Below are 14,057 nucleotides of genomic sequence, written 5' to 3' on the forward strand. Positions count from 1 at the left end.
CATGCTATGATTTCCTTTCTTACGTGGTTATTCTATTTTGGAAGATGACTTCTAGCTATATATACTAGTACTATTCGACGGCATTAATGTCCCTTTTGCTGGGGGCGCCGTATCTTTAATTGATACAGGTGGTCCCACAGCAGGCGACATTGATCAGTGATAGCAGTATACTATTTCCAGCTGACTTGGTGAGCCCCACTTCATTTCGGGGTCTTGTATCTTATGTTTCTTATATACTTTGTATTTTGAGGTATGACCGGAGCCTTATTACCGGTATTTCCATATTACTCTCCAGTTGTATTTAGAGGCTCTGTAGGCAGGTTGTGGTTGGTGTTTGATATTGGGAATTGAACTAGAAATGTTGGTATTTGGTAAACATGTTCTTAATGAATCTATAAACTTGTAATATTTTGAGAATTATCAATGAAGTTGCCAATGTAAATGAAACGAGAGTTGTTAATGAAATATTGTTAAAATATGATTAATGGAGTACATCTCTTCTTTATTCAAAGATGAAATTTGGTAGAATGAAATCTAACATGCTTGCTCAGTCGGGTTTACTCGGTTGAATGCCGGTCGCGCTCCTCGGTTTTGGGGCGTGACACTGGCAGTACAGTTGGCACCATTAGTTGGTTAGATTAGTTATATACAATAGCCTTAGATTTCATTATTCTCTATTCGTTCATTTTGAGCATTGTACTGAAGAACAGAGCAAATTTCTTCTCTCTAAAATTCTCTCTTTCGATTCTTCATCTCTGATTTCTCTACTTGAGATGTATGCCATTGACAAATTCATCATAGTATCAGAGCATTTAAATGAGTGATTCTAGGGAATTTTGCGTGCAATTGAAGGAAAATTTGAGAGAATCTACTCAAATCCAGATATTTTGAACCCTAATTTTGCACATTTCAATGGCAATTCCTGAAAATTCAACAATTAATGCAAATAATGGAGTTGGATCTGGGGTTGGAGCGGTCGGTAGCTCAGTTGTTCTAGATCACAATCATCATCTCTACCTACACACTTTAGATGGTCCCGGATCTATGTCGGTGGGATTGATTTTGACAGGGATGGAAAATTATTATCTCTGGAGTCGTGCGATGAAGGTCGCACTGTTAGGGAAGAATAAGTTGTGTCTAGTTGATGGATTGACATCAAAGGAACAATTTGGTGCAGATTTGGAAAGTCAATGGGATCGATGTAATGCCATTGTTACTTCGTGACTTATGAGCAATGTAAGTAGAGAATTGGTCACACGAGTATTATTTTTCTCTAATGCACAGAAGGTATGGGCTGCCTTCAAGGAGCGATTTGACAAAGTGAATGGATAGAGATTGTACTACTTGCACAAGGAGATATTCACCCTAACACATGGGATTTCATCAGTATTGACATATTTCAACAAACTGAAGGATCTCTAGGCAGAATATGATTCGATACTGCCACCTCCTCCATCTGCCACATAATACATTGATCAATTGGAGTATCAGCGGTTGCTGTAGTTTTTAATGGGACTGAATGATAACTTTGATCAAGCAAGGAGCCAAATCTTATTGATGCCGACCTTGCCATCTATAGATAAGGCCTATGCTATGGTAGTTCAAGATGAAAGTAGGAAAATGATTGCTGGTAGTGCCTATGGACAAGCAGGGGCACACTGATCCTACTGCTTTGTTTACTACTCATTCCACATCTAGACCAAGGAGAAATTACAACTTAGAATGTGATTTTTGCCATTTAAAAGGTCATACTAAAAATGAATGTTACAAGCTAATGAAATGTGAATTTTGTAATAAGACAAGGCATCAGAAAGAGAATTTTTACAAGATTGTTGGATATCCATCTGACTTCAAGCAGAAGAAGAAAGCAAATGCAGTGATGGTTGACACAACTGGACAGTGGGGATTGAGAACTCCACCAGTTGCATATCAACCAAGTAGCAGTGTTGAAACTGCTCAATTCTTCACTAAGGAGCAGTATAACCAGCTGCTACAATTGCTGAATGAAAATTCCATTAGAGAAGCAAGTGTCAACATGGCAGGCAAATGTTTTTGTGGTAATGTAGCATTGTGTGAAAACTTAGAACTCTATAAGTAGATAGTTGATACTGGTGCTACTAACCATATGACTAGTGAAAAAGTTTGCTGAAAAATGAAACTTTAGTAGGGAATTCAGGGCAAGTTCAACTGCCTACAGGAGATTCAACATCTATTTCTCATACGGGAGAGTGTCAGTTCACAGGAGGTCATGTACTAAAAGATGTGTTACGTGTACCATCTTTCAAATTCAATCTTATGTCAGTTTCAAAAGTGATAGAGGATCTCAAGTGTAGTGTTACTTTTTTTCCTCATTGTTATGTGTTTCAGGACCTCTTGTCTGGGAGGGTCAAGGAGATTGGTAAAAAGGAGGAAGTCGTATACATTCTGTCAGCTGCATTAGGGAAGACAATAAATAGAGCCTTTGTAGTAACTAGTAAAGAAAGCATGGATATATGGCACAAAAGAATAGGACATGTACCAGTTCAAGTTCTCAGAAGAATTCCTAGTCTACAAGACTGTAGTAGTAGCCTACATAATAGTTCACTGTCTAAATGTGAAAATTTTCCTTTAGCTCGACAAACTAGAGTGCCATTTCCAACTAGTACTAGCAGAAGTTTACATAGTTTTGATTTGATTCATATGGATGTACGGGAACCTTATAAAGTTGCTACTAATAATCAAATGAGATACTTCCTTACATTGGTTGATGACTTTACTAGGTGGACTTGGGTGTTTCTCATGAGGCTTAAATCTGATATTATCTGCTTACTCAAGAACTTCATTACTATGATTAAGACACAGTTTGGCAAGTATATCAAGGTATTTAGATCAGATAATGGTAGTGAATTTTTCAATAGTGCTTGTAAAGACTTGTTTCGGTTGCATGGAGTTGTTCATCAAAGCTCCTGTCCTTATACTCCTCAACAGAATGGAGTTGTAGAAAGAAGGCATAGATATATACTTGAAACTGCTCGGACAATTAGATTTCAGAGGCATTTACCTGTCAGATATTGGGGACATTGTTGATATTGCTGTCTATATTATCAACATGATTCATTCCTCTGTTTTAGCATACAAATCACTCTATGAGCTGCTCCTAGGTAAGCCTCCTTCACTGACACACTTGGAAGTCATTGGGTGTATGTCTTTGCTACTAACCTGATAAACCATGACAAATTTGCACCTCGAGCTGTAAGGTCAGTATTATTAGAATATGCTACACATCAAAAAGGTTACAAGTTATTGGATTTGGAGAATAGAGTATTTTTTATCAATCGAGATGTGAAATTCTATGAAGATATGTTTCCCTTTTATACATCTGAAAGCACATCAAAGTCAATTTTCTTGGATATATCCCCAGTGCCAAAGCAGGATTTCACTCTGGAATCGATTCCAGTGGACAGTTCTATTTGCTGTTAATCCTTATGACACACCTAATGTCCCATACTCACCTATTATAGTTCTTGTTCCTATAGTTGAACAGGACACTCTTTCTTCTACTGAACGTAGCAATGTTGAAGTTCCAACTGTTTCTCCTGGTGTTCCTTCTGTTGTGGAAACAAGGAAATCAACTAGAGTATCTAAGCCCTCTATATGGCTTAAGGGCTATGTTAGACCTGACAAGTTGGGTTCTGTGAGCTGCTGCAAATATCCCATTTCAGAAGTTATTAGATATGAAGCAATTTCTCCAAAGTACCAAAGTTATTTAGCCAGCTTTTCTGTTGAAGTGGAACCTACAACATATTCAGAGGCAATCAAGGACAAAAGATGGATAGAAGCAATGCAAGCAGAAATTAAAGCTTTGGAGGACAACAAAACTTGGGAGTTGGTCTCTTTACCACAAGGACAGAAGGCCATATGATGCAAGTGGGTCTATAAAATCAAATATAAGGCATCGTGAGAGGTAGAAGGATTCAAAGCTCGATTAGTAGCAAAAGGGTATAATCAAAGGGAAGGACTAGACTATCAAGAAATATTTTCACCTGTGGTAAAAATGGTTACTGTTAGGAGTGTGTTGGCTCTTACAGCATCAAGGCATTGGTCCATCCATCAAATGGATGTTTATAATGCTTTCTTACAAGGTGATCTCACTGAGGAAGTATATATGACAATTCCTCAAGGTTTCCATGGATCAAATAATAAGTCTACAGTTTGTAAATTGCTCAAGTCTCTCTATGGGCTTAAGTAGGCATCTAGACAATAGAACCCCAAGTTAACTTCAGCCTTGATGGACGCTGGTTTTCAGTAGAGTCATTTGGATTATTCTCTATTCTTCAAAAGGACAACAGATCATATGGTGATAGTCTTGGTCTATATTGATGATCTACTCATCACTGGTGATAGTTTTGTATTGATTCAACAAACTAAAGATGACTTACAATCTTCATTCAAGATCAAGGACCTAGGATAACTTAAATACTTCCTAGGCATAGAATTTTCCAGAAATGATGATGGTATATTGATGCACCAACATAAATATACTCTGGAGCTTATTGCTGAGTTGGGACTCTCATGTTCCAAACCTATGGCCTGCCCTATAGAACTCAATATGAAGCTTACTACCTCTGAATTTGATAATCATATAGGATCATCTGATGATGGGCTACTAACTGATCTTGGGCCCTATCAAAAGTTGTTAGGTAAGCTGCTCTATTTGACCATCACAAGGCCGGACATTTTGTTTACAGTTCAGAGTCTCAGCCAATTCATGCACAGTCCTAAAGCTTCCCATATAGAAGCAGCACTCAAGATGGTGAAGTGTATCAAAAACAGTCCAGGATTGGGGATTTTCCCGACTGCCCATTGTTCTGAATCACTATCACCATTTTGTGATGAAAATTAGGCTACATGTCCTAATACACACAAATTAGTTACATGTTATTTTGTCAATCTTGGTGACTTTCTAATTTCTTGGAAATCTAAGAAGCAAACTACTATTTCTCGAAGTTCAGCTGAAGCTGACTATCGCAGCCTTGCTTCTATTGTTGCTGAAGTTGTGAGGGTTCTTGGTTTACTCAGGGAACTGGGAATTGAGCATCAGTCCCCAGTACCTGTCTATTGTGATAACAAGTCAGCTCTTGCAATTGCTTCCAATCCTGTCTTTCATGAGCGCACGAAGCACATCCATATTGATTGCCATTTCATCCGTGAGAAGATTCGACAGGGCCTCATCTCTACTCACTATTGTGCTACAAAAGAACAAGCAGTCGATCTTCTTACTAAAGGCCTTGGTCGACCACAACATACATATTTGATGTCCAAGCTAGGACTTCTGAATATCTTCCCCAGTCTTAGCTTGAGGAGGGGGTGTAAAGGATGTAGGATGAAGTTAGTAGTAGTTAGTTAACTTAATAACTACAGTTAGTACAACTAGCAGTACATTTGGCACCATTAGTTGGTTAGATTAGTTATATACAGTAGCCTTAGATTTCATTATTCTCTATTCGTTCATTTTGAGCATTATACTGAAGAACAGAGCAAATTTCTTCTCTTTAAATTTCTCTCTTTCGATTCTTCATCTCTGATTTCTCTACTTGCGCTTCATGCCATTGACAAATTCATCATCTTTCAAAAGCTAGGCCAAAACTCATCAACTATTTGAACTCTTTTGCTAATGGCAGGACCTCATTTGTCTCCAACTATTAACAGAGAGCATAATTAGACCACTTCGTTAAGTCTAGAGGTAAATTTGATCCTTTTTCCTTTGATTAAAACCCTCCTCTAGCCACTATGGTAGACCGTTAGGGGCTGGGGCAAATTTGGGATGAAAAATAACAATGTGACCTTTTATGAGCCAATAGCGTTAACGGAGAGTATTCATAAAATAAAAATTTTTTTACCTCCTATAGCAAAGGTTGATACCTTATTTATATTAAATAAATACCCTTTTAAAAAATTATATTTCATAACTACCTTTTGATTTTTATAGCCAAATATCTATTTATGGTCACATCTTACTCTTAAGCCATAAAATACGCCTTGCATTATTTTTCTCTCTCATTCTTTCAGATTTTTCTCCACCCCCTCTCTTTCAACTCCATTCTTTCTCCATGAATACAACCACAATTCTCCCAAATACAAATCGAAATGGGCAGCTTTGACTCTCAATCTGGAATACATTCAGGGTGGAAAACGTGGTCAGACTTTGGGATCAAACACAGTGTTTCGTCATCTTCAAACTCGTTCAAACATACAACACATTTCAAAGCTCCTTTACCGATATGATGATCCTTTACTTCAGCGTAGGTAAAAGTGGGGAAAGTTTCTATCACCAAATTATCGAGTCCAGGTGTAGCAGCAACAACACTATGGTGGTTCATGGAAAGTGTTTGACGGATGTTGTTACCATTGGCGGCACTGCGATTGCGGTTGTAAACTGAGAAACAAAAGTCTATATAAATCTCTATCTTCCTCTTCTCTTCATCGTTCTAGGGTTCTGCCCAATCTGGGGGTTTTCCGTCCCAATCCACAAACGCCATTCAAATTCAATTATAAAGAATAGGTTTTTTGAAGCGCACATGAGGGTATTATGGTAACAGGAACATTGGCGTTTCGAGTCAGAATCGCGGCCCTCTCGACGAGACGACATTAGGGTTGTTCTTGAACAAAGACGACGGAGTTTAAGGCTGAGCAACTTGAATTTTCTGTTAATATATTTTAATGTATCTCGCTGTATTTCCATGTATTTCATTGTATTCATTGTCTTTTTTTTTATTGTATTCTCGCTGTATTCCATGTATTTTATTGTATTCACTGTCTCGTTGTATTCCGTCAATGTATTCATATATTTTTTTAATTAATATAATTTATGTATTCAGATGTATATATGTATTCAAATTGCTCTGTTTTTGTTGTATTTATCGGTTGGGAAAAATATTCAGCATATTTTCTCTGAAGATTGTTATGTTTTTGGGGTGTTTTTCGGTTAAGAATCTATTTTATAACTGGAAATATAAATTTTGTGTGTTATAATTGAGTTTGTTGAGTTATATTAGGAGTTTATTATGTTAACTGATTCACTTTCCGTTTAAAAATAACTGAATAGACCATGAATTGCGCTATTTACGTTACTATATTCACAAATACATATCGTGAATACAGTCGAATATAATAATCTGTCTAGCTGTAATCCCCTGTTTCACGTCGTGAATACAGTCCAGTACAAAGATCTGTTTAGCTGTAATCCCTTGTTTCACGCCTAGAAATGCTACTGTATTCATGAATACAGTAACTTAAATACATCGAATACACTCTAAAAAACTTGAAAACATAGCTATAAGAAGTAATATAGTAAATGATAGTTACAACTAGTTAATAACCACTAAAATATAGTGGTTCGTGAAAGTCTCTCAATTGGATACGATATGAGCACTTTTTGGACCTTTTCCGTTTTATATTTGTTTTGGTGGAATATTTATATCATAAATCCTTTCACTTGACTCTAAGGCTTTTACACAGATTAATCTACCAGTTGAAAATGAAAACTGAATGAGGCCGAAGTGTCACGGAATAGGAAGAGAGCGGAGCAAAGTGTATAAATTAAAACTTAGGTGGGTAAACTTTCCAAATTCAAAGTACAGGTCTTTCCACAAAATGGAATTGGAATTACAAAAAATCGGATTTTGACAAATGGGAACTTCTTGCTTGTGTTCGTCCCTCTATAGATTCCCAGTAGATTATCCAGACTGTACGGTCAGACTCAGCTATGGCTGCTTACAGAATGGTCGCAAACGACTTCAACCTGCAACTGCCACAAATACTCATGTCAGTGGCAATGTTTGTCCGAAAAGAGGGACATGCCTTTTTTCTGCGATACAGGCGCAGAAGCCTATAATAACTGCGGCGATACTGGCGGCAGCTGCAGCATGTGTTGTGATAGTAGCGGTGAATGGGGCGGAGGCGGCGGAGCAGCTAACACAACAGGAAATAAATGGAGAGACTTTTTCGAATGTACCGCAAACGCTATCTGGAGAATGCGTTGAGGGTCAGAAAGATTGTAAAAAGGCGAGGATTCAACGACCTAAGTCAAGGCAAGCTGAGACTTGTACTGTTAAATGTGTCAATACTTGTATTCGTGGTGGCCTTGGATCTCCTGGTGAAGGTCCTCTTAACGTTAGAAGGTATCATATTTTACTTGTAATTAATATTTACATTGCTAATATGTATACTTGAGCTGTTCTCCTTATATACAAAAACCTAACCACGGATTTAATTAGTTCGAATAATTAATCTATTAGCTTACCTGATCTAACTTTGTACAATTTGAATCAGCATAAGTACAACTCAATTAACACACTCAACCTGATTTTTTGATAATCTCCATCATGTTGTGTGATGAAAAATATTAATCATACCAAACTTGGAAGATATGTGATCTTGCAACCCGATTAGCAAGGGTTTTAGTCAAATAATCTGCCATTTGTTCCTTGTTAACAAGTAGCAGTGTAATTTGCTTTGATTAAACCTTGTTGAATCTTTTTCCATATAAAATATATGGCATTTGCTCCTTGTACTGCAGCCTTGGTATCGGAATTAAGATCAATTGGTAATTCTACCTTCATTTCTAACTCACTTAACAATGTAATAGTCCCAACCAGTTCTGCAATTGCTATTGCCCTACCTCTATATACAGTTTCAGATGCTGTTTCTTGCTTCTTCAACTTTTAAGATATTATTGGATCTTTTAGTTTTATAATTATATCCCGTCATTGGCCTTCTTGTAACTGCACATGAAGCCGAATTTGCATCACAATATATTGTAAGCTCTCTGACACCTGGAAGCTCATTAATAAGCACAAACCTAATGGCAGCCAAAGCCCAGACCTAGTACCCATGGGTGTGGCCTAGTGTCAATGAAATAGTTTGAGAACCATGAGGTCTCAGGTTTAAATCCCATTGGAGGCAAAAATATTAGGTGATTTCTTCCCATCTATCCAAGCCTTAGTGGATATAATTACTCGGTTGCGTGTGTTGGTGGGAGATAGCAAGTAACCCGTATAATTAGTCACGGTGTCACTAAGTTGACCCGGGCACCACGTTGATCAAAAAAGAAAAGAAAGAGAAAGAAAAAGCCCAAAAAATAGTTGGCTCTTTATGAATCTCACTACTCGAATTGTTACTTCAATAATCAAATATGAGACTTCTTTGGTGCATACATAAATTGATTTAATGTCTGTAGGAAAAATGATATATCTAGCCTTGTCACTGCCAAGTACAACCATTTCCCAATGAGTTTTTGATATCCCTTTTTGTTCTCCAGTTCAGTATCTCCATCAATTTCGAAGTGTTTGTTAAATTCAGTGCCTGCTACAACGACTAAAAATTAGATATGCAGTCTGGTTACAGAAAATTGAGACATAACAAGGTTAACAAAGGTAAGAGAAGGAGAGAGGGGAGGGGGGGGTGTAAGAGAATTGAGTTGTACCTTCAATCCTAGTATATGTGGTCTTTAGAATTCATTAATTTACTGCTAGATTTGAATTTAGAAATGTGTCAAGTTTAAAGCTTCAAAAAGCAAGAACTCAGCTTGATATGTAGGTGAATGTTCACAGCCATTTCATTACACAAACTTAGGGAGGTTCCTTTAATATATTTCAAAACTTAGCTGCAGGAAATCGTGAGACTGATACTCTGAGAAAACTAGATAGTAAGCATGAGCTAGATCTAGCATTTCTCTCATGTTTGACATTACTTCTTTTAAATACGATACAGCTCTCTTAGTTGTACTTATGTCATTGTTGACTATTGGTGAAGCATGTCCGATAAAATGATATCAAGTACTCATATCTGAAGAGATTTTCAACTCTAAAAATTGGAAGTGATTTTTACATGGAAGGTGCATTCTGGTTAATACTATGTAATTGAACTTCTTCTAGTCGATAATTTTAATCTTCTGAAGTTCGATTTTCTTTCCTGCATCCTTTATAATAATTGAAATGCTTGCAGGACAACATAAGCATGTAACTGAAAGGCTAATTAAATGCCTATTGATAGATGATAACCTAGTTAAAAAAAATACCATATTCCTTCCCACCCCCCCAACAAACAATTCCATCAAAAAAAAAAGGGAAAGGAAAAAGTGCACGTGACATAAGAGATTTTTTTCCTGTAGAATTAATTGAATGTGGTCAGGATATAATCATATGAAGACAAAGAGACACTGTTTGATAGAGTCATTTTGAGAGGTTCACTTTTCCCTTGTTTGTCTACAGGCCTCTGGTGGTGTTTAAGCAAGGGTTTCGCAGTCGCCAATACTGGTAATTGTTTTTCCTTCAAATTTATTTGTGTGTATATGTCATTTTCCTTTGCTTATATTTGTTCTCCTAAGCTCTACTCAGTGATGCAACTCATCACTTGCCAAAATCTTGTTAAAATATGCAATGCTGAACAAGTTACTGTATGTCGTAAGTTTGTATGTGCACCAATTACAACTTTTACTATTCTTAGCTTGGTCTGTAGAATAAGAAATATAAGATAATGTCTTGTCTAGTTAAAGAAGAAAATCTGCTCAAGCTAGGGGTGTGCATTCGAATCGGTTTATCGATAAATCGAATCAATTATTTGTTATCGGTTTATCGATTTCGATTTCGAAATTTTCCTTATCGAGTTATCGATTTCGATTTTGTCCTCTTCGGTTATCGGTTTATCGATAAACCGATAAGATATACTAATTTTTTTTTTTTTTTTATACCCTTATTCTATAATACCCTTTCCTTTACCCTAAGTCTCTAATTCTATTATTTCATTTTTCACATTTAAGAAATGATCATGTTTAAAGCTCAAGGGAATGAAGTTCAAATTAATGGAAAATAGAATTAGCCGTGATGATGTATTTTTATTTTTTTATACCGTTGGAGTGTTGGTGGCATACATTTGATCCCTTACTTTAGTTTCGTTGCATGTGCTTGTTGACACAATTTTTATGTTATAAACGGTGTTCGTCTTATTTTAGCTTATTTTTGTCCATATTAGTTAGGCGTGTTTATAGCAATATACTTTCCGTGGAATCCCGCAAATTTTCTTATTGGTGTAATCGATAACCGAATCGATAAGCCCCAAAAATCGATAAATCGAAATCGAAAAAATCGAAACCTTATTGAAACGATAACGATAAACATATGTACAAATCGATAATCGATAAGTAATTATCGATAAGGGTCAAAATCGAATCGATAAATCGAATGCACACCCCTAGCTCAAGCATTAACCGGGTCAGTTCCTATTCCCGCTTTTAAAGTTTCAACTAGTTTTACGTGGACTACTGAAAACTACCTCAATCTTTATTTCTCCTGTCTTACTTACAACAAGTGAATAGATATATGTGTTCATTTCTCTTTCAACTATTCATCCATTCCAACGTCTACCAATCGTATAATTTCAGCATTCTTATTCCAGTGAAAGTACAATCAGAGGCCAGATTAGGGAAATAAAGAGGAAGTTTTCAAAAATAAGGAAAAAAGAAAAGTTAAACCATGAAAGAGATATAAACAGAAAAGATCCATCATTTTTTCTTCTGGCTTCAGCTTTTAAGACCAAGCCTACTTTTTCTATCCTTCAACTTCTCTAAAGTAAAAGTAAAGAAAGCTTCATGTTGTTGTTACCACAGAAGATGCAAAAAACTAAATTAGCTGCACTCTTCCTGAAATTCTCTGGTCTTTACTGTTTCTAAACCTACAAGTTTACATAAACAAAATCCAGACAAGTTTTGCGTGGATTTGTTTCTCTTTCTCCTATCTTACGTACTAAGAGGTAAATGAAAATCTATCTTCGCTCTCTTTCATCTGTCCATCTAATTTCCAGCACGTATCTAAAATCATATATCTTCAGTATCCTTACTAGACTGGAAGGTATAGTCAGTAGCCATAGCAAGTAACTAAAGAAGTTGTTCTGTTAGAGAAGAATAGATAATTAGGAGAAAGAAGAAAAGTGAAATCAAGGACTAGTTAGTTTTCATTTACTGTTATTTTCTTAACATCATCAAAAAGAAAAGTGAAACCAAGGGGATATTATATTTTTCTAACTAAAAGATCGAGTTTTGTAAAGCCTTAAGTTTATAAATGAGGTAGTCACACACTTCAAAAAGGTATTAGAGCAGGCAAGAGGTCTAGGTTCAAATCTCTCTGCCACCTTAAAAAATATTTCCACGTGTTTGGCCCATAATAAGAATCAGACCCGCACGTGAGGAGGTTTGTTGTGACATAATATAATTAAGCAATTAAAAGTGTGTTCTCTCCAACCACTTAAGCTTTTAGATGAGATTGATCACACATTCAAAACTGAAATGCTCGATCCTTGCCATTGCAGAACCTAAATTTTACGTAAATGTTGGAATTGAGCTACATTTTAGAGCATTAGGAATGTGCTTATGGTATTATGCAAATCTCAGTCAATGAAACAATGGCTTAGTGATGCATTTGCATGTGATTCCTCGTTTTGCTGTAGAAGAGTAGTAGAAATTGGACTGTTGTAGCATATAAATGACAGCTCTCCAATCTAATCTCGTAACAAAAAATGCATCAATCACAGCAAGCGAGAATGTTCACCATGTAATCAGGGGCGGAGCTAACCCATCAGCTACGGGCTCGGCCGAACCCAGTAGCTTTGGTCCAAAGTCTGTATTTGTCTTATAAAATTTATTGAATATCTACTAGTTATTAATTTAGAACCCAATAACCTAAAAGGATTAGAATCCCGAACTCATAACCTTCAAATCAAGGCTCCGCCTGATGTAATATCCATTGGAAATCACTCAATTTTTTAGGTTGTAACTTTGAATGTCTACATCTTATGAGGAATATGATTCCCAGCCATATAAAGTTTTAGAGTGACTGATATTTGCTAATGAAAATTGACTGACTTGTGTTCTCTTTCTTTCTAAATGTTGGTTCTTGCAGTTTGGTGGAATGCTCTGATATATGTAATTTGATAAGAGATGGTGAAGATGGACCATAGGCTGTACATTTGATCTTATTTTTTTTGTTAGATTCTTTATTTGAGCCTACAAAATTTCCAGCTGCTCTTATATATGATTAAAGCTGTGATAGGGTTGTATATTCTCTGTGCAGAAATGTGACAGGCTTTTATTTATATACTCCTACTTTTTCTTCCACTTTCCTGGTGAGGTTAGCACCAATATTCTTTAGGATATAAGAGAAAAATATTAATGCTTGTATTGTGAAGTGAGAAATGGAAATTGGAAATTACAATATTAGCACACCAGTATTTATGGTTCTTTGTTATCAGGTAACACTATGGTAGTATTGCAGAAAAGAAGGGAAAATGAAGAAGTTGAAAGCAAAGGGGTTCCCTTTCTCTTATTTGCTTTAGAAAAAGTTAGGAGGAAAATGATCTTTTTCTTTTCTTTTCTTTTTTGGTCTAGTAAATGAAAAAAGACTATATTTTCAGCTCTAAAATTTGTATCTCGTTAAAAATAACTGAACTATAAATATTTAAGTAGCTGAACTTTACCCACTATAATAGTAAAGTCACAAATTGTTAGTGGCCGTTGCTGGTTTGCCCAAAATGCTATGTGCAACCCCACGGTTTAATTGTTTTTGCAGCAAGGTTTACATGCAGTTTGGATGTCAAGAACTATATTTGTATTTTACTTTGATGCACAATTAAAGAATACTAGAACACACACATACATATCACGCAAAATATAAAAGTTATATATAAATATTTTAACTTAAAAAAGTTCAACACTTAAACTCGTATATAATGAAAATCCTACACAAAGGAATGTTCACCTATATATTAAATATTATATGTATGCGTCTAGTAACAAAATGCAAAATGCTTACACGGGCAAAATGCAAGAAAGTTATTATTAGGAATCGTTACTCCATTAAGTAATTTGTGGTTAGTAATTATTACTCTATTAAGTAATTTGGTGTCATTTCCTATTTAAGAGATTCATATATATATATACTTCACAAAAATATCATTTCTCCTTTTTAATCAAAGACGTGAACAAAAATTCCCAACAAAAAAATTTATTATGTTACTTAAATTTGATA

General features: G+C 35.9%; 1 protein-coding gene across 1 annotated transcript; it reads left to right on the top strand.

Moving 5' to 3' along the window:
* Positions 1 to 7,634: 7,634 nt before the first annotated feature.
* Positions 7,635 to 13,251, top strand: LOC107804068 (uncharacterized). The gene is made up of 3 exons (XM_016627887.2): positions 7,635 to 8,159; positions 10,251 to 10,295; positions 12,933 to 13,251. The coding sequence occupies exons 1-3, from the start codon at positions 7,669 to 7,671 to the stop codon at positions 12,988 to 12,990; spliced, it is 594 nt and encodes a 197-aa protein (XP_016483373.1). The 5' UTR covers positions 7,635 to 7,668; the 3' UTR covers positions 12,991 to 13,251.
* The last annotated feature ends 806 nt before the right edge of the window (positions 13,252 to 14,057 follow it).

This window comes from Nicotiana tabacum, chromosome 5 (genome assembly GCF_000715075.1).
Source record: "Nicotiana tabacum cultivar K326 chromosome 5, ASM71507v2, whole genome shotgun sequence".
Taxonomy (NCBI): Eukaryota; Viridiplantae; Streptophyta; class Magnoliopsida; order Solanales; family Solanaceae; genus Nicotiana; species Nicotiana tabacum.